General features: G+C 46.9%; 6 protein-coding genes across 6 annotated transcripts; 2 read left to right on the top strand and 4 right to left on the bottom strand.

Moving 5' to 3' along the window:
- Positions 1-52: 52 nt before the first annotated feature.
- Positions 53-444, top strand: F5891DRAFT_1182010 (uncharacterized protein; the record flags this gene model as incomplete). Its single annotated transcript, XM_041366102.1, has 2 exons — positions 53-171; positions 207-444. 2 exons carry the CDS (start codon positions 53-55, stop codon positions 442-444), a joined length of 357 nt encoding a protein of 118 aa, XP_041232172.1.
- A 1,497-nt stretch (positions 445-1,941) lies between these two features.
- On the bottom strand, positions 1,942-2,891 carry F5891DRAFT_472668 (uncharacterized protein). The gene is made up of 4 exons (XM_041371946.1): positions 2,552-2,891; positions 2,413-2,492; positions 2,265-2,357; positions 1,942-2,204 (listed from the first exon to the last, which is right to left on the bottom strand). Exons 1-4 carry the CDS (start codon positions 2,701-2,703, stop codon positions 2,152-2,154), a joined length of 378 nt encoding a protein of 125 aa, XP_041232171.1. The 5' UTR covers positions 2,704-2,891; the 3' UTR covers positions 1,942-2,151.
- Positions 2,892-3,896: 1,005 nt separating this feature from the next.
- F5891DRAFT_1274440 (uncharacterized protein) lies at positions 3,897-9,053 on the top strand. The gene is made up of 7 exons (XM_041370175.1): positions 3,897-4,696; positions 4,744-4,979; positions 5,029-6,066; positions 6,115-6,172; positions 6,222-6,780; positions 6,832-8,609; positions 8,662-9,053. Exons 1-7 carry the CDS (start codon positions 3,976-3,978, stop codon positions 8,883-8,885), a joined length of 4,614 nt encoding a protein of 1,537 aa, XP_041232170.1. The 5' UTR covers positions 3,897-3,975; the 3' UTR covers positions 8,886-9,053.
- A 2,572-nt stretch (positions 9,054-11,625) lies between these two features.
- On the bottom strand, positions 11,626-12,003 carry F5891DRAFT_926869 (uncharacterized protein; the record flags this gene model as incomplete). The annotated part of the gene is made up of 1 exon (XM_041373890.1): positions 11,626-12,003. A coding segment is annotated over one exon (378 nt), but the record flags the coding sequence as incomplete, so codon positions are not given.
- A 956-nt stretch (positions 12,004-12,959) lies between these two features.
- Positions 12,960-13,824, bottom strand: F5891DRAFT_1101148 (uncharacterized protein). Its single transcript, XM_041363580.1, has one exon. It carries the CDS (start codon positions 13,601-13,603, stop codon positions 13,055-13,057), a length of 549 nt encoding a protein of 182 aa, XP_041232168.1. The 5' UTR covers positions 13,604-13,824; the 3' UTR covers positions 12,960-13,054.
- Positions 13,825-16,111: 2,287 nt separating this feature from the next.
- Positions 16,112-16,483, bottom strand: F5891DRAFT_975364 (uncharacterized protein; the record flags this gene model as incomplete). Its single annotated transcript, XM_041376507.1, has 1 exon — positions 16,112-16,483. The coding sequence occupies one exon, from the start codon at positions 16,481-16,483 to the stop codon at positions 16,112-16,114; it is 372 nt and encodes a 123-aa protein (XP_041232167.1).
- Between the last annotated feature and the right edge of the window lie 4,143 nt (positions 16,484-20,626).

Here is a 20,626-nt window from a genome sequence, read left to right as displayed (position 1 = left end):
ATGCAACACATTGCACCACTCCGAGTCATCTGTGGCCACCTACTGATTCACGATGCCCCCTCGTATTCCTCCTGCGGCAAGAAATAATGCAGTGGTGCAATACAAAGCCATTTTGGCGACCTCTCTCGCGTTCTCGCGCACCCTCAATTCTAGGAATATCGAATTTCTTTGGTATCCACTATGGAATCAAATACTCTATGGACTAGTGGCAGACATCCCGCGCCTCAGTTCCCTGTTTGGTTTGTGCCGGATGATGACGAGGATGATGAGGATGAAAATGATGGTGATGATCCCGAGGAGATCATACAGCCGCCTGAAGAGCAGCCTACTAAGGAAGCTCCAGAAAACCAAGACAATCAAAACGAGGACGACGAAGCAGCTGGGGCAGGGCAGGCGATATTTCTTTCGCATCAACCGTCCCACAGAAGGACGCTGAAGGGGTAATCGTGGATTTATTGGCGTAGCGCTATAATTCGTCCAATCAACGTCCATAAGGCCATGCACCGTATTTCTGCAAAGGACTCGAGTTACCAAGCCCCTAGCGAACAACGCCAGGACCCCCACTGGAATGACATTCTTCGCGTTGATCTCCCGCGCTCTAGAGACCGGTTGCAGACGATCTACAGGAGTTTAAATAAAATGGGTGTCATGGATGTAGTTTGACATTGCACTGATATGCATAAATACTGGATTGATTGATAGTCAAATTTGAATATCGAATGGACGCACTTACGAACTACTCACGCGCACGATCATGTCATGCCCGAGTCTAGAATAATGGCAAGAAACTAATTACATGTGGCAATAAGATGCCACCCACCTGGGATTTGAGGGCGACACAGGTCGCGAATGCGACGGGACGACTGAGTTCGCAGTAAACTTCATTGGCGACGTGCATAGTCACTGACGTTTTGTTTCAAGAACCTTTGTACCAACGAGGCGGGCCTTTCTTCTACAGCGCCTCCTTCAAAACCTTCTTTGACGGCGCGCTGGATGGTAACCTTTCCGAAAAAGGATCGTTCGAGGCGAAAGTAGTAATGCACCTAGACTCAGTCCCCTTGATGATTTTCACATGGCAAAATTTGGTGTAGCAGTAATCACCTGTCTCCGTCACGAGATCCCTCGAAGCCAAGGAAATGATATATATTCTGTCCTGTACGGTTACGGGGCGCGATGACCCCAATAAACGCCTCGCTGGAACAACCACTCATCTCGCACTAGATATCTGACCATGACTAAAATGCCTGAAGGTTGGAAGAAGCATTAGATTGCAGAGATGATTCCGACGTCACTGATAACCAGTACATACGCTTACTTGAGATTCGCGATGATTAGGGCTTTGAGTGTTAAATCAAGCGTAGACAGAGGTTTGGACAACTGGTATAACACCGACGTGACACTGGTATGCGTGAGTGGAGTCATATCTCCTTTTGTCTATCGAGCTCAGTTTACACACTTCAAGTTACGGTGCGAGTGCATACCTCAATCACACTTCATTACCGCTAGTCCAAGTCTCCTCGAGTAATAGGACCATCGGTCTTCAAGCTTCAATCATGATGAACGTTTTTAACGTTAAACGTCGGCCTCAGTGCGCGCGAGCGATGCCATTATGTAAATCTCATTAGTGATTCAACTGTATTTTTAGAGTTTCACGTTGGGATTTCTCCATTAATTATACATAGTTTATGGATACCTGAACCTTCGACATACCTGGGTATTTGATAGACCAATGTTGATGCATATATATGGTATTTGACTACTTAGCTATGAGCCGTCTGCACACTTAGTACCTAGAGGTCTCTTTGAAGTTGAATTTCAATGAAAAAAAAAAACTTGTTAGCGTGGTGACTACTCAAACAAAAAAAGGCTAGACCCGGACGCCCCACCAAGTATCGCCTTCTGCCGGCAAACTGAGCACGCATCCTGATGCAACGCTCCGAAGAAGTACAACCATCACAGATGAGTCATATTCGAAGCAACTTTGTTGCCACTAAACTACAAATCGTCCAGTAAGATCCGAGTGCATAACTATTACATAGTCCATCGCATTAAATTTCACTACAGGGAGCACGATTACACCTGCGCGCCCTCCGTTCAACATTGGCATTACTTGTTCATCGCATCATTAGGCAGGTCATGGTAGGGTACCGATTAGAGGCCGATGATGGTGAATTGTGGGCTGTAATTACCCGAGTCACCGAAAACTGCGAGTGATGTTGATTAGCTTGTGCGCACCAATATTCTAGGATGAAATATGCACTTACGGACAAGCGAGTAGTTCTGACCTGTAGGCACAGACGGTACTTGAACGGAAACACGACCATCCAAGATGTCGAAGCCGATTGCCAAAGGATGGTCTGAGACATTTGCTCAGCCCGAGTCGGATATGAAATGGGAAGATGGGAAGCTTACCCAGATCAATGATGGTGTTGTTCGCTAGATATACCCTGCCGATCCCGTTGGTGATGCTTACGGGTGCACCATCGGTCTCCCTGCATCCGGTGATGATGAGATTGACGCCAAGCGAAGACGAGAAGGAAGAAGCACTGACCAGGTAACATTGTGATGTTGACCAGCTATCCAGACTACGCCAGATTTTGGGTAAATGATCGGAGGGACGAAAACATCCCTGCGCATAGGAGCAGAGAGGGAGAGGCTGAAGAGAGCCAAGAGAGTAAAGATGAAAGTTGTGAATGAGATCATGATGAGTATTGAAGAGTTTAACAGTGTGATCGTAAGTTGGTAGTCGTACAACAGAGAAGCTGCTCGATGGGTCTTTAGAAAGTTGGATGAGCTGGTATTTGTACTCACTGGATAGTAGCCGCGTGACACTTGTGGTAAGAAACGTAAGAAGCTGACTGGTGCGTTGCCGGCGGATAGTCGATCTTGAATCAAGACTCGGTTCTCTCTAGTTCGGCTCGTTGTCAGATCTTCTGTGCTGCAGCGCGCACGCGGCAATTCAACTTTGAGATATCTGCGTTGCACGAACTTCGAGGTAACTTCGAGGTGTTAATTATTTGGAAGCGCTCTCGGTGTGACAGCGGCTTAAGCATCACGATGTGCCTAAGACAATGACTTCATGCTCTCATTTCAGAGTCACAATCAGCTGTTACATCAATGGGTGTGCGTGATCGGAAGAGGGGGGGCTGCAGAAGCTTTACCAGTACAGTCATTTAGTACTTATCGGTACCTTGAACTTTTACAAGCTTTTCATTCGTGGGGTCATCGGAAGCCGCAGGTTTCCATCGGACTAAATGAAGCACAAATCTCGTAAATTATCATCAATACACTTATTGGCTCGTTGCTCGCACCTTCTTCCGCTATGAATGTCAGCGGAGGTTCTTGCAGCAATCCTCCAACTGATTGTGAGAGTCAATGAATGGTAATCCTTATCTGAATTCTTCTGCCTCGTGTTATCACGTCATCTGGATAAGCCATTACCACTTTCTCCTGTTACCTGCGCACCATGGGCAAGGTACTGGGCTGATGTACCCGCCTCCATGATGTTTCGGTCTAGCATCCCCAATTCCGCTATTATCGTCCGCTGTGAACTAGACCGGTTTGCAAGCTGGTCTCAGCTTCTGACTAAAACTCGCAAGGCGGCGTCTGTAAATATATTGTCTTGCTTTGAGTGACGAACAACGTTGAAAACGCGTGGTGCCTTCTCCAAATGTATCTGCCAGGCTAGTGGAGATAGTTGTATGCAGCTGCTGCCACAAGCGGGAGAGCCCCTCTGTCGTTCGGTTTCGAGGCAGTCAAGACTTGTATGACCTTTGGGTTTAGGCCAGGCCACAGTATTTTCCCATGGACACAATGCCAAATAGGTGCAAATACTGCACGCGACGCGTAAATTGGCGCGTTTAATTGCAATTATTTTAATATTTGGGTCGCGCTTAGTTTTCGGATGCAGACCACTACGTTGACCTTCACCATCATCTGCCACCTTCAACTAACGTCGTAGTAACCACTATCGACATGGCGGTCTTAACTAGTCTGCCTACACCACCTGCTACGTCTCATAGAGACAAGGAAACAACTAGCTTTCCTGGCTCTCGTGTCGCCTGGACTCAACAGAACCAATACCATATTCTTACAAGTCCAAAGGGTCAAGTTCCCTTGCCACCAACCGCCTCACGCCAGTGTCCCACAAAGTCTATTCTCAAGAGATCAACGCCAAAGCTCCTCACCGTGTCAGAGCAGGGACAACGAGAGGCAACTCCAGAACCAGAAGACCCGCTTGTAAACCTGTCGTATCTTACGCGACCCATCTCCCAAATTCTTGAGTCGGAAACCTCCTTCACCGACCTCATTGATGCCTATGCTGTCCTCGCTGCCCGCATTAGGTCAGCAGTGGCGGGCACAACCGACGCGGACGCTTCCTGGCCTCTGTTTCAGCCGCTTCGTAAGAATACGCAGCTATTCACTGACGCAGTATGTCGTGACCTCGGAAAAGCGCTTGTGGAGCCGAAGTCTCCTGAACTTGAAAGCGAAAGTGAAGACTTTCCATTTGCTCATGAGGAAGAGGAAGAACTTCCCTCGCTCCTACCTTCTCCGAAAAAGAGTCCTAGTAAGAAAAAACGCGGTATGTCAGCTGGGCAGGCAAAATACGCGCGCGACCTCTGCACTACCTCGCACGGCGTAATGAGGTTGCTTGGATCGGTCTTCACCCTTCCTGCTGTCTACCGTATCTTCACAGGTGCGTTTCTATAGCGTTCCGAAGCATGTAGTCTGACACTTTGCAAGACGCGCAATTGGGCGAAATGTTGACAGCTGTCTTGTCTATTCCCATGGCTGATGTGCTCCCGACTCCTAACGCCCGGAAAACGTGTGCACTGTCAATATGGCTTCTGCAAGTTCAGCGCCTACCAGAGGAAGTCCTCGTACCAGCGAAAGACAGAATTGCTTTTGCTCTGCGCCGAGGTATGGAGGGTGAACTAGGCAAAGAAGGCAAAAAAGGATCTGCCTGCGACGGCCTAAAGGTTAACAATGTCATTCTGGCCTCAGTTCGGTGCTTACCTTGTGCTACAGGCTATTCATGATCTTTCCGTGTATCAACCCTCGACTTTCGTACCTGCATTCACAGAGTTGCTCCCATCTATACTGGCGAACTTGCTCGCGCCGACTTTACTTCTCCGCACTCAGGCTTGTCACGCGCTCGGTGGTTTCGTCTTAGCTTGCGTCTCTATTCCGCAATCGTCATTGCACGTCCGTATCTCCAAAGCAGTAGCTACTTTCCTCACAACGACTCAACGATCCCCTTCTCCACGTAAGACGCCAACGAAGCCATCGTTAGACCCGATAATTGTTCGTACACTGCGCACGACGTTGAACGCGTTGGAGCCCCAACATGCAGCCCAAGGACCTGTCTGGGCCCTCAGCGTCATCGCCAGTTTCATCGTTTTGTTGGGGCCAGCAGTGTACCTGGACGTTCGATTGACGCGTATAATCTCGGCGCTGCTACAACTCGCCGTGCGCAATAAGAAGAGCTCAGTACGAGGACTTGCTTGTGTTACGTGGCGTTGTGTCGCTTGGTCCTATTTCCGTCCATCCCCATCCTCCGCTGATGAGGGTAACGTCCAAGATATGAACGACAAGGACGTCGAACTTCTTCGCGAGAACTACTGGAAACTTCTCAAGTCCATTACCGACATGGGTGCCGGTGTCTCAACGGTAGCTGCTCTTTTGGGCGATGATTCTGGAGATGAGGATCGCCTGCGGAAGACCCTGACCCTAGTCAAAGCCATGATCAAAAAGGGCGGTCAAACCTGTGGCGACGGAATGGAGATTGCGAGGATCTTAGTGAGCTTCGAAAACACCGGAGAGAATTGGGCCATGAACAAGCTCCTTCCGCATTCCCTTTTCTCATCAAATCCGGGGCTTCTTACAGCGGAATACAAGACTTTGGCTACCGCCGTGAGGCCAATATTGGAGGAATGTCCTCAGATGAGCGATGTTCGATCCCTGACGAGAGACGAGCTATCTTGCAGTTGGGTGTTTGACGACCTCATTGAGATCTGGAGATCTGGACTTGGGTGTCTTGAGCTGCCAGAGGATAGTGGAACACCGGTCAGTTGTACGCCTGGTTTTTGTTTGCACGACTGACATCTAACATAGGGCGATGTCTTGTCAATTTGGGAAGGCCTTCTGAAGGCCAACGTGGCAGTCTTGCAAGGTAAGCATTGGCCGGCGATTCACTCGTTTGATGTTTATGTTGGCTTTAGATGACAACGATGACCATGGAGCTATTGACTTCGCGTCCAAAGCTGCCGCCATACTCGTAGACATTCTTCGCGATCCTAAGCTCGACCTTTCGGCCAAGTTTGGACCTCCACCATCTCAGCAAGCCAGTAGTCCTATTGGCGGAGTCAGAGTTACCCCCAGGCGAACCTCGATACTGTCTCGGTCCAATACTGCTCTCAAGCTCGTCGTAACCAGAGACTTATGGACCGTGGTACGAACTACTTTCCCCAGTAATGTCCTTCATTCTGCTGGTGCGAGGCTCCTTGCGTGTTTGATGGAGGACGAAGCCGACCTCGTCTGGGAAACGGATTCTCCGGACGATGCTAGGAAACAATGGGCCTACCTCTGCGCAGAAGTTTTAGTCGTCTGCGAATTGGATGATTTGCGAGAATTCTGGGCAAAGAGATCGCGGGCTATGGCTATGATGTCCTATGAGCCAGGAGTTCAGAGCCTCGTATGGGGCTGCTTCGTTGAGAAGTGGACCGAGGACGCCGAGGGGTCTTGGGAAGGAGCTGCCTTGTTACTCGGCGTTCCCTTCGGGTATGCACCCTCATTGTCTTCTGTCCTTTAGAAGATCTGACCTTTTTGCAGGAAATCAAGCGCATGGGATATGACTAATGACGAATTCGACACTTGGGATAACTTTTTGCAGCATGCCGTCAATAAAGCCCTCGATTACGGTATCGATGCTTCCACCGTGCTCGATCGTGTTGCAGAGATCGTCTCCGAGAACCCATGCCCCGCCTATGCATCGTCGACTCGCGTTGCTGATCTACTGCTCACGCACCTTGACATGGCTGACGCCCGCCAGCTTCCCTCATACATCTTCGACTTTGTCAACGATACGCTGCAGTCTACATACCCGCCCGAGCCTCGGAACAAAGTGACGTCGATCTGGATGATACGATCACTGATCCGCGTAGTTGATGCGTGCCCTGTGGAACTTCGACTGAATCTTTTGGAGACGCTTCAAGAGGGCATCAGCCTTTGGATATCGGATGAATTCCACGTGTTCAATGAAGATGAATATACTGGGGATTTGCTCCCGCTATATCAAACTTCTTTGTTGGGCATGCAAGAACTTCCGAGGAGTGTTTATGTGCTCGACACGCTATCAGCTCTTATCGAGTCCGTGTTTTACGGTCGTGGCGACAAGCCTTCCATTGCACATGAATCGTTTGAAGAATTCTGGCAGTCGACTTTCGCTAGCCACCAAGAGCCAGAAGGAGGGTGGCCCGAGAGAATTCAAGCTTGCGTCAAGTGGTCTTCCAAACCGTGTGTAGCGGATGAAGTGGCTGTAGAAGTTTCCGAAATTGTTCCTCAGATAGAAGAGCCCGAGTCAGGATCTTCATCCGATAGTCTAGACAGCGACGATCATCAACATCCTAGCTCTCAAACAACTCCCGAGCTTGATTCGCCATTCGTTTCTGACCAAAATGACTTGCCCTCTTCAGGCAACCTCACTAATGTGTCACCATTCGTCGGTCGACTCGGACCCGCACTCTTTTCCCCTTTCGAAACTTTAGAGTCTGACTCTCCACTATTTCCCTCTATCTTCTTTCCAACAACGCCGACGCGTCAAAACCGTGCTGAGACGCCCCCTCGCCCCCAAAAGCCCTCTGCTACTCCAGAATCGTTCCATTCGCTCCTGCTTCGTTCACCCGCTTCGACATTACCATTGCCCTCAGTTCCTCCATCGACCCCGCGGAGGTTATCAGCCAAGTTAGAAAAGACGCCATGCAGTGCGTCACCAGGCAAGCGGCGGATGCTCGAGGACAAGGAAAATATGTCACCTGTTCGGTCGGTCATGCAACGCATCGCAAACAGTTCTCCGAGCAAGGAAACTGCCTCCTTATCCATGCTTGGACAACGACGACTACTTGACGACCCTCTAGACGATAACACTATAAAAGGAAGGAGAGCATGTGGAACCTTCATTCGTTCTTCCATCGAGTTTCCACACGTTGATGCAGATAGTGACCTCGAGGACGAACTGGTTGTGGCGAGTCTTCTCTCCCCGAGCAGATCGTCGGTGTCGAATATCTGTTCAGCTCCAGTTGTCAATGTCTGCAAGAAGCGGAAACGCATGCTCATGGATGCTGTTGTTCTCCCTCCCCTTGAAGAAGTTCGCCTTCGGTGGCAGATGCAACGTCGGGCTAGTATTGAGCAGCCGTCCGTTATGACTACCCCCAGCAAATGCATGCGACGCACGCGTTCTTTACCTTTGCTCTCGGACGCTGAAATGGATGAGTCTGATTGTCGCCAGAAGAGGATAAGGCTCTGGGACGATTCGGACTCTACTACCTTGGAGGAACAATTGTCTTCTTCGCCCCTGAGGGCTCTGGAAGACATACAGATGGCAGGTAGTGGTGAGTGTAAATCTAATTTCGATCATCACATGTGACTAATCATTCTGATCAGATGATTCTATCATGCTCATTGGGCCAATGCGCGAGCCATACAAAGGATCAGATGATGATCTTCACGCCGTCGAGGTTCCTCCCGAACATCTGGTATCACCAGCTCCGCGAAAAATGGCGCATGACCTATCTAGCGACCCCCCTTCGAGTCCAACCAGAGAACTACTCGCTCGTCGCAAACATCGCATGTTTTCCCTTTCTGAGAAGCCAAGTTTATCAGTCTGACCAGCATCATATCCACTGCACACATACCAACAATATTCGTCTCATACTTATGATATGTATCATTAACTGTCTCGCTGTGTCTATTGTAGCTGTCATGGATTTGTCATTATCGTAATTACAGGAAATTGTACTCCAGATCAAATGAAATACTTATGATATGATGACACTAGACTCCGAGTCGCAGAACTTCATGGTTGATACAAACGAACCATTGTCTTCTTGCGCTACCAGTGGCGGGCACTGGTGGGCATCAGAAGATCCCGATCGACAGTCGCCCGGTGTGTTCCCCGTCGATAGAATTCTGTCCATCGCTCCTGTCCAGGTATTATTCTCGGCATTCGAAGGTGTTGGGTAACTGACAGGGCCGCTGCAGTAAGATGAAACGATCAAGCCCTCGACCATCCTTAATTACAAGGGGTAAATTCAAGCTATCGGTGTCGATTCCGATCCGACGAAGACAACGTCGATTCGGTGGGCCCATCAACCATGCATAGATCTTGATTGATGCCCGTGACTAAAGTTCGAGGCTGGCCAGATCTATGCAGTCAACGTTATTTAGCCACGATCATGATCCTCAGTTTTTACTCTTCGTCGCAGATAGTGCTGTTAATTTCTGCTGAAGGACACGCGGAGCTACTAGGTGCAGCAAGGTTTCAAAGACGACTGTAACGGCCATCCGTTTCCTATGGATCTGATTGACGACGTTGTTCTGTGCCTCTGCATGGAAGGGGAAATAACATTTTAATTGACTGACTTCGCATTACAGATACAAATCGCCGTTTCTGACCGGCAGACGGGTACCATTGAAACCGACCTAAACTTGGACCGTTATTGAAGGGCTACGATGTTCCCTTACCGTATTTTCCAATTTACTTCAATTTTGTTCCTGTCGAAAATTTTCCCGTATATTAACTTAACAATGCTGTTAAAATTTTGAGTTGCAAGCGCAAGGATGATCGGGAGAGAGGCAACGCCAAAAAGACAGTAGTATGTGAAGCAGGTATGATAAATTAAGGAAGTGACTGCTGGAAGTCTGGGGATCTGGAATAGCGGTCAGGATGAGAACTCTACAAAGGAATAAAAGACCACGAACGAGTCTCTCGATATCCTTTCATAGCTTCGAAATTATATCCGGGTCTGGTGACGTCTGATCAAAAGCCGCTGCGTTTTTAAAATGTGTGGCAGAAGTTGTCCGGACCAGACTAGACTCGTAACCAGTCTGACTATATGCGTCAATTTGAGATAGTGAGAATTTATTGACGTAGTCAGACTGGTCGAACTCGGAGTGATTTGGCAGGCGAAGCGAGGAGTTTGAAATTTGGCAGATGCCGGTATACCGCTTTGTGTAACATTACTGGTCAACCCCAGTCAGATCCTACTACAGGCATATACAGACGCATACAGAGCCTGTATGGGCCTGTATTTTTCAACCAATCTCTGGGTGGACCTGTATAGAATTAGGCTCAATATAGCAAGGCTGTATCAGCCTGTACAGGCTCGATTGCAATGGTTGTAGTGATACAGGGCGATTGGTTACATGGCAAAACTAACGAGCACGAGGCGCCGGCGAACAAGTGTAAAGGGATATATATGTGCGTGAGGCGTGCATGAGAACAAACAATGCAATGCAGAGACAAGTGCGGGTAAACGAGAAACATACTAGTACATGGTGAGACTAACGAGCATGAGGTGAGCGAGCATAATGGAAGATGTCCATGAGGCGTGCAAGAGACCGTGAAATGCAATGCGGACGAGTGCGGGTAAACGAGAAATATGTAGCAATAATAATAGTGCAGACCTGGGGACAAATTCAAGCAATTGTGTGCGGTTCTACCATCTCTGAGTCGCCCCCCACATCCGGCAGTATGGGAGCATCTGATGGGCCAGACTCGGAGACGGGCAGTATGAGAGCATGGGGAACAGATAGTGTAGCGCTTGACCTTGCGATTTTGACAAGGGCAAGCTTATCAGCATAGCTCTGATTATTTCAAGTCAAGAAGTGCTCTTTTCAAAATGAATACATAACGAACCTGTTTGACAGAAGCATCGAGCTTCTTCCAGTGTGTCTCAAATTGTGCATCAGAGCCACCGGGGTGTTCAGTGCACCAATCTGTTCGACACAGACTTCTGTGAACGGCACTCCTACAAAGCCATTTAGATATGCAAGTGCAGGTCCGTCTGCGGTGCCGAGTGCGAGAAATGGATTTGATGTGTAAATGATGTTGCGTGATGCATCCCAAATCTTAAGACCCTCTTGTTGAATTGCGGAGAGATGGTGAAATGAGGGGAACAAAAATGAATCAAGGTTCTTCAGCTTATTTGGTCCTGGAATGACGACGCCAGGGAGGACATATTTCTTCTGATAGCGAGTCTCGGGGGATCTGTCTAAAACAACCCATATGGACATCCAACAATCCGATTGCTTATTTTTGAAAAGTTGTGTGCCGTCGGTCGAGAACATGAGAACATGATCCTCAGGTTTGATCTTCCCCTCATTCACAGCCTCGAGGTATTGGCTGCCATCGAAGAAGTCGTTATAGGACTCCTTCAATCCATTAGATCGATTGAGCTCATCAAAAATCTGCTGTGTCTGGATGTTTCGGTACCGCAAGTCCACTGCGCCCTCTGGACTTCGGTGAATGGCCTGAAGCTGCTGGCCGACAGGTATTGTGCTGAATTGGCGTCGAGGAACCTTGGCGCCCGTTGCTTCAAACACCTCCTGGTTGTATCGTGGTTCAGTGCACTCTGGACAATGGTCGAGAGATGCAAAAGGGCCAGTAAAGCCAATGCACGTGTTAAGACACATGTCGTGCTTCATCTCCTCGACTCCAGTGATTTGTGAAACAAGGGACTTAATCTGACAGTGTGAAGGAAGCTCTATGTCATTATTATACTCCTTGATCGCAGAGGCTGCTTTCGTGTAGTCATCATCAGCATTGTTGAGTGCGAGGTACAGACGGACAGCAAGTTTGAGTTCAGGGTCGTCGTCGATGGAAAATGGGTGATTAGGTGGATTCCTGAGTCTCTCGGTAGCATCTGGACTTAGACCGGTACCGGAATCATCTAATGATGCATTCTGAAGTGCAAGGATGTAGGCGAGAGATGTACGTAAGTCTTCGCGCTTGTCATTGGCATAGATATTATCGAGAACCTCCTCATCCGCATCCAGAGGTTCGGGAATGGGAAATGGATTGTCTATATCTTCCTCGACTGGATGAGCTTGTGGAGAGCTAGTGTTTCGAGGAGGGTGCTCTTCGGAGTGTTCCCTCTCCTCTGAATCTTGGAATTGCTAATGCAGATATGAGCTCGTTACTACGTTGCATAAAACGGCTAGACAAGACTCACCCGATCAAAAATCTCTTGTAGATCTGTAGCGTGACCAGAATCATGGTCTATATGTTCATGCAAACCATGCGAGGCTATACTTCCGAAGTCTCTGACATTAGCAGGTGGTTGGGATGAGGGTGAAGACAGACGTGACGTGTTTGACATAGAGGCTTCCTCAGGTTGTGCATGATTCAAGTTGCTCCGTACTCCTCTGAGTGGATTGACAAAGCTAGGTGTGCCCATTGAAGTAAATGACATGTCTTCCTGGTGATATTTCTCATGGGTGTGGTAGGTGCTTCTGCTGACTTTGTTCGAGACACCGTTGCATTTCCTAACACACGAACAGGTGTATTCGCATTGTGTGCGTTCTGCAGGCATCAGAGTTTCGTTGTGAGTAAGTCCAAGTCGACAAGATATATTCTGTTATCGAGACGACAGCATTACATAAGATACAGTCCTGTAAAAATCAACCATTTTCTGTCTGTATGTGTGTACGTGTGTATCCCCTCTGTATGTCGATGTATGTCCCTGGCTGAGCGTGGAGTAGGATTTGACTGGGGGTCAACAACGCAAACTCTTTTGTTCGTACCGTGAAAAGTATAGTATCCTCTCAAAATACAACAGTACATCGCGCCGGAGCACTAATCATTGATTGGTATGACGCTCCAAATGCCACTTTAATAAACTGCGCGATATACACCAAGTGCGCGATACACAATGTCAAGTGCGCGATACACAATGTCGAGTGCGTGATACCATACTAGTACTATGTCAAGACATTTCATGTAGGTAGTACTTCTAATCAATTGGATGGCTGAAATCTTCGAAGCTGGGCTCAACGATCAAGCATTTTGCAAGATTATCAGCTGTATGAGTGATGCATCGATGAGTGTCCGCTCGTGATCAAAAGTGCTTTGAGCTTTTACAGTATATAACACCGCCTTCCAACAGTCCAAGTTGATCTCTCCAATGTCAAGTTTTTCGAATCGTTCAACAGCATCCTTGTAAGGTTGTGGATTTCGTCCGTCCAGCAAAAACCTGCCCATTCCATTCCACCACAGCTGCTTCCAGTCTTCCTCACATCTTGTTTGCTTCATGCAAGTTGCTGCATGCACCATGGGTGGGGCTTCGCATGCGATGATCCGGCGGTGTACATCGAGGCATTCCTTGACTTTGAACATTGTGTTCCATACAATAGATCCAACCATGTGACGTTCCTCGTCAGATATATCATTGATGCGAGCTGAAACGAGCCGCTCGAAAGCATGTGGAAAGAAGTCTTTGATATTGTACTTCAATGCAAGTGAGATAAGTTGTGTTGGTTCGAGTGAGTAGCGTTGGCGCTGGAGATGATGAACAGCGTAAACACGTGCATCTTTGCAAAGATACATATCACTCAGCTCCAGTAGTTGAATGACAGACCCATCTGCCCCTCCTCGTATTAATCCTTGGTCTGAGGATTATTTCATCGGCGACGTAACTATCTCCGTCTAATTTCTCATGCCCTACTGCGATCTACTTGATATCTTTTCTAGTACAATAATTATCATGACGAAGCTTCAAGTTCATTGCCACCTATGCCTTGCGACTCTGACCAAACTTACCCTTGCCGCATACCACGATGCACTCCCTTAATGACAACAATACAATCATTACTACTACTGGCCAGGCCCTTAGTAACAAGGTTCGAGGCTGGCAACTTTCGGGTCTTTCTTTCCCACTCTCGGACTCTACTTTGTTAGCGCTTATAGAGTTTAGTTTTACCTTCGAAATCCATGATATTGTCATTTTGAAGCACTTCTAAGACAACTTCAAGGCCCAACTTGAAAGCTCAGGCTGCGGTTCTTTTCGTGTCGCGCACTCGACATTGTGTATTGCACACTTGACGTTGTGTATCGCGCACTCGACGTTGTGTATCGTGCACTCGGTGTGTATCGCGCATTTACGTTGTGTATCGTGCAGTTTATTAAAGTGGCATTTGGAGCGTCATAGATTGGGACAATAAAAATGATTCCATTTCATGCATTATACCCACCCGTGATGATGTATCAGCAGCCTGAACCTCTGGCTCGGATGACCAATCCTTCCGGCCTCGACAAGGAGGGAAAAACTCTCGCTGTCCTCAAAATATTTCGTGGATTGTGGATGTTAGTCATGGACCCCATGTTGTATTCAATCTCAGAAAGACTCTCCATGGCAACTTGGAGAGAAGGTTTCTTTCGAAGCAAGGCACTTGTGCAATTTCTGAATGTGTTGGACATGGATGAGCGAGTGAGTAAGCAACTTCACATCAGTTTACGACCCTGAATGTAATGATATGACTCATGAGGCATCTGAGCTGGAACAATTTTGGACATTGTGAAAGAAGATTGAATCACGACTCACGAGAAAGCCTTGAGAACTTGCTGGTGTTGTGTTGTTGAGAGTGCCCTCATAAGGTCCGTTGGGATATTTTCAATTGTATCTCAAGCAGCAAGTGATAAAAGTCATACAGAACTCATGGTTGAGCGTTGCAACATTGAAACTTAACATAGCATACAGTCTGAGCAAGAGCAGACACATAACTTGTGCTGTATGATCGGAACTTCCTCCAGCACAACCGGCACCTATCAAATTTCAAACTCCTCACTTCGCCCTGCCCTGCCACTCCGAGATCAACCAGCCTGGCTACACCACTTGTGCAACTGTGGTAGTATACGCCAGGCTGGTCATGAGCCTAGGACCAGACTCCAAACTAGTGTTGCCACAAGTTGATGTGGTGTGATGTGGTGCTAGTGAACTCAAACAAGCAAATGATTCAAGTTGTATCGAGTTACACACCAGTGCAACTAGGGAGTTCGGATGTTGTTCAGGAATTAAGTCCACCAATCAGCAGGCTCAGATCTATCTCTTTTTGGTTTAGCAAGTCAAATTTATTGGCACATAAATAGCTATATTTGGCAGAAACAGAATTAGATATTTCTACAGTCATGACTCATCATGGCTACAATATCATGAACACTTGATGAGAAGGCTCGCTCACACAGCATGGAGGAAGCCTGTATGGGTAAGATGAGGGTGACTTTGTATGAGAGTGGATATACTTGTTCCGCATCCTAATCACAATTAGCGCCATATGTGAAAACAATGAGTGTGAGACTGATGGGTATGTACATAGTAGTAAAGAACTCATGTGTAAAAAAGTAGAAATTTTTTGATTTTATATGGACCAACAAAGCAAGTAGGGCAGACATATTGACAAGGTATAATGGCGAGGTGTAAAGCACTGGAGAAGTGCTCAAGATTGCATGAAATACTCAAGCTACAGTCGGCAAGATTATAGAGACTTATAGTAACATTGATAAGATACCAGGGAAGCTTATGGGAAAGTCTTCTTGATATGTCAATCAACAACTTGCAGTGCAACTCGATGTTTACACCGCATGGGGCAGTTGCCATGAGTTGCGTAAATTTCCAAGTCGAGTTGATGTTAACTTGATTCCAACTCACACCAGCGGCAACACTACTCCAAACCAGTCAGTGGTGTGTAGAGAGCAATAGCCACAAACCAAATACAACCACATACAATTTCTCTGATCAAGCAAACATCACATGATAAAGCATAATTTTAGCATGACAAAAGCAATGAAAGTGCAAAGGATCATCTTCATGACTTTAAGAATCAAGATAGTGTTGGACTTAGGAGCATATGGTGGAGGTATGAGCACAGGAACAGAAGCTTAGTAATACATACAGGAATGAGTAATGTAGGGAACACCAACTTACCCGGGAATAGCTGGAGTGGTGTCGATTAGTAATAGCAGCACGGAGGAAAGACAAGTCCGAAACTAGTGTGGGGGGCAAAACTACTTGAGGTCAGTTTTGCCGGTTGCAACCGGCAGTACTGGCAAAACTTTGAGCTATGTGAACAACATTCCTAATGAAGACATTAAAGTTGCCTTGTCCCATCCATCATCCTCGCCATCGTAATTGACCACCTCAACCTCATCCAGAATAGCCTGTGGTATTATCCCTTGCTTGACACAATCTAACTCATCAAAATCAAAAACATTACCCTCCAGCACTTCAACTTTGTCAATGTCATGAACTTCTTCTGTCCGCTTCAATTCTTTGAGAGCTGCAAATTCAGCAGCAATGTTGTCAGGTGAGATACTCTCTGGACCAGAAAGCAGGTCATCTGCATCAAGAGGTTCAGCCAAGAGTGGAGGTGCCCATACAAAGGATGCCTGTGCAGTCTCAACAGCAATGCCAACCTCTTCACAAGTGTGCATGTGAGCATGTCAATGACGAGTAGACTTCCCAGCCTCTGTGGCTTTTATGGCACTGTGGTGTCGAAGGTTCGCACAAGTTTTTCCAAGGGTCTTGAATGTTTCAACTGAAAGATTATACCATTGTGCAGATTGTGTTGTGCCAAGATCAGAAAATGTGCATTCTACTTCATCTGCATGCCCTACAATTGAGAGAATTGTGACAGCAAAGGCCTTGAGAGGGTGGATCTCGGAGTTGATTGGAAGGTTTTGCCACCAAGAAAGGCCATCTGCTTGGCCACCAGCAAACAGAGCTACTGACTGATTGTAGGCCTGCAGATCATTGGAGAGTTTTTTAGCCATCATTATGTCCCATTTCCAACGTTTTGCAATGCCAAGTCAGTCTTAACCATGAATGTGAGGGACCTGCCATTGGCTACCTGTGTGACAGCGAGTTTCCGACACATTGGGTGGAGAAATAGAGTGAGTGAGTGAACTTCTGTATTCATGGTGTGAAAGCAGCGGTTGAAGACAGATCTCGCATGCAGCCAAAAGCCAACATGATAATCCTGTTTGCAAGCCAACTGGGACATCTGTTTGGTGCAGTGAAGAAGTTCTAGCATGCAGTCAGCCAGTGAGGCTTGGCGAAACTCAAGGTTGTCAACTGCATCAACAATAAACTTGACCATCGTCACAATCTGTTCAAGAAGTCTCCAGTAGAGGGGATCATTTAAGATTGTGTTTATAACATCAGATGTGACAGGAGCTAGGCCATTGGTCTTCTTCTTGGCATCAGGATGCATGCAGATAAGAGTGAGTGGAGAACTATGATACGAGTATATTAGTTGCTTGTAGTTATTAGTGTGTGTATGAAGGGCAACTTACTGATACTCTAGCACACTTAAACATTGGAGAATCAATGCACAAAAATGTGACTTGCAGTTTTGCTTCATTTTCTGGTTGATATTGTGTTTCTTAGCTTTGTCATTGAGCTGTCCACCCCAATAGTGTGATGAATTGAAAAAGGTGACAACATGAGCAGTTTGAGTGACAATCTTCTTTATTTCTGGGAAGGACATGATATCTCCAATCAATGTATTCAAACTATGCAGGAAGCATGCAAATGGCTGAGGTTCATTTTGGTATTCACTAGGAATTTAGCATAATGACATTGACTTACGAGAATCCAAGGGAATACCTCCTGGAGTTTGCAACGGTAAGACTGCATGACTGTTGGATTATCTGTAGTCACAGTGATGAATTTTTTCCCATCCTCAACTTCCATATGATTCATGGCCTTCTGAGACACAGCCACTAGATTTTCAGCAGTGCCTCTCTGCCCAGTCATATTCTTGAGTGTGAGAACTACAGGAGGGTGATTAACCTCAACTGCAAGTGAGCCATACAGGCTCCTCCATAGTAGATCCTCCCATTCATCCAGGAGAAGGGTAAGACATTTTTGGTCCTTAAGTTGGTTTATCTCCTCTTGTTGGACATGGACAGCTTCACTATCAAGCGAGTGATGAGATAACACATAACATGATGGTATGTGATATGAGGGATGTATTACATTGATGAACTCATGGAAAAATACATCATCACCAATATGGAAGGGGATATTAGCATTGTAGAAACTACAACACTGCAAGGTGTGAACAAGGCTCCTGACTGTATCTATAAATGTTATAAGGTCACGCGTTGCCTGGTCTGCTATACTTGAGAAGACAAGTGCATTCTACCCTAAAGGGGAAGTGAATGCAGCAAGGATCTAGTGATATGCGCTGAAGGCGCTACTGTTTGGCCAATGCGAAGTGTGAGAAAGCACAGGTGTGTGCAAGGCACGGGAATGCGCGAAGCGCAGGAAAGTGTGTGCGTGTATGCGGAGATGAGTAAGAGTAAGAGTGAGTTTGCTTAAGTGATGATATGATGTAAGACAAGAGAAGAGAGATGCGAAGTGTAGACAAATAGACTTCTACTATGTTCTGCTAAGTAGTAAGTGGGTAGTAACCAGTAAGTGAGTGGAAAAGTGAAGTAAAAGTCCCTCATAGTATGTACTGCTGGCACTTATATGTGCTGCCTAAGCGCTGTCATGCAGAGCCGATGCGCTACCAAGTAAGGTATGTAAAGATAAATATAAGTAAGGGTCCATGATAAAAATAAGATGGAATGATATGCAGATAAGGGAAACAGAAATATACGCACTAGAGAGCTTGGTGGACAGTGGATGGATGCTTCCAGATGGCTGGTGCTATAGGGTGCTCAAGCGCGGGAAAGTGTGCGCGCATATACATTGTGAAGCGTGGGAAGTGTGTGCGCATTGCGCGGGAAAGCTGCACCTCATATAGGGATAGCTGCAGACAGCACACAGAGTGGTGCTGCAAGTTCGTGCAATGAACTCCCTAGTGAAAAGTGCCATAATACCATGAAAGGCATGAGTCTCTACAGTGTGAATGAAAAAGCTATTTTCAAGATTTAACAATTAGATTTGAGGCTCAAAGCTAGTAGGGATGACACGACACACCGAAGCAACTTTGCATTTGCTAGGTTATTTTGTTCCTTACTTAACGGACGATCAATATATCCATCTAGGTTTGAAGCTTTACATTTCTTGATGGGAATGGCAGCAATAGTTGAACTTCCAGAAGCAGCCAGTGAAGTAAGAATAGCATTTGAATCAGTGGGGCACCAGTCTTTTCCATAATAAATTGATGTGCTGCTTGGCACAGAAGAGCAACTGCATTTGTACAGTGCTTGATAAGATGGTTTGGTAGGTTGTTGTCATGACCCTGGATTTGAGCTCCTGATGAGTTGTCAGTGTCTCCACAGTGTCTGCATTTCCAGTAGTAGCAATGCAAGCTGTTTGGAACTTGTTCCAGGTGCTCGAAATTGTTGTTGATCAGTGGTGCAAGGGGGCGTTGTAGGGATTCATTTCTGGTTGGGCTTGTAGAGACTGTTTTTACCTTACCTTATGTTGGCACTTTTGTAGCTTACATAATCAAGCAATCTTTTCACCAGTTACCAGTATGAGTCTGAGTGCTCAGTAGTTTTCTATGATATTTCCTCTCCTCTGAGCCTTGAGCCTGGTCCAGAAACCCTTTAGGGTCGAATAGCAGCTAGGTTCTGCAAGACCCAACACATTGTTCAGACTCACCATCTGAATTGTTGTACCTTCAGCGTCCTCCACTATGCACCATCTTGCTCTAGGGATGTTGGTTTTTATGTTTTATTAGATTCAAAGTAAATGTTATCATATCTAAGTTATATCTCTGCGATCTGAAGTTTTGCCAAGTTGTGCCACCCTCTGTTTGGATGAGTTTTGCTGATCACTGGGCACAACTGGTCTGGCACAACCAGTTGGCAAAACTTGGCTGTTTTGCCAACAACACTATCTGAAACAAATGTTTTCAGATCAGACACATGGATATAACTGATTGATAGTATAAATATTGTACAAAGTACTTACAGGATGGGTGTTACGCACTCAAATAGATCTGTTATGCGGAACCCTAAGAGGGGCGTCGTCCGCTAACGTTCGTGACGTAACCGGAAGGGTCCGGTGTAGCGACTGAGACTGGCGACGACGAGTTGGCAGATATCAGAGACGCGCGTGTCACGTGACTTCTAAGACGGGTGTCTTCAAAGTCACTGACGTTCTCAAAGTAAGGACAGTCTTGTCCGAACGATGAGTAGTCGATCGAGGTAGACTTAGGCGCGATGAGCACCTAAGAAAAGATACTAGAGACTGAAGCTGAGGGGGGGCTTCAGAGGGAAGTATGTTCGAGGGAAGATTGAGTAGATTCAAGTTAGGGAATCTAGTACAGAGTGACCAACTACTTATACTAAGTGGAAAGGGTTAAGGGCAAGGCTACCGTACTGTAGGTAAGGGCAAAGGGGAAACGGAAAGGGTATAGGTACGCTGGTAGCAGAGCCTGATTAGTGATGTGAGGTCGAATGCGGAATGAGGCCGAGAAACGTTGGAACGAGCCAATGGTAAAAGATACAATGCGCAGCACGCATGAGTCAGAGGAGAGATAAGACGAGATAAGGAAAGCCACATTGGTGGCACGAGTCAGAACGAGTCATAGCCCGAAGGCACGTGCGCACGTTGGTGCGATAGGAGGGGGACGAGGGACAGGAACAGTCCCGAGGATCCAGTCAACGGATAGT

This window comes from Suillus fuscotomentosus, assembly GCF_016647785.1.
Source record: "Suillus fuscotomentosus strain FC203 chromosome Unknown F5891scaffold_4, whole genome shotgun sequence".
In the NCBI taxonomy this organism is placed as follows: Eukaryota; Fungi; Basidiomycota; class Agaricomycetes; order Boletales; family Suillaceae; genus Suillus; species Suillus fuscotomentosus.
This window is presented reverse-complemented; position numbering and strand designations above follow the sequence as displayed.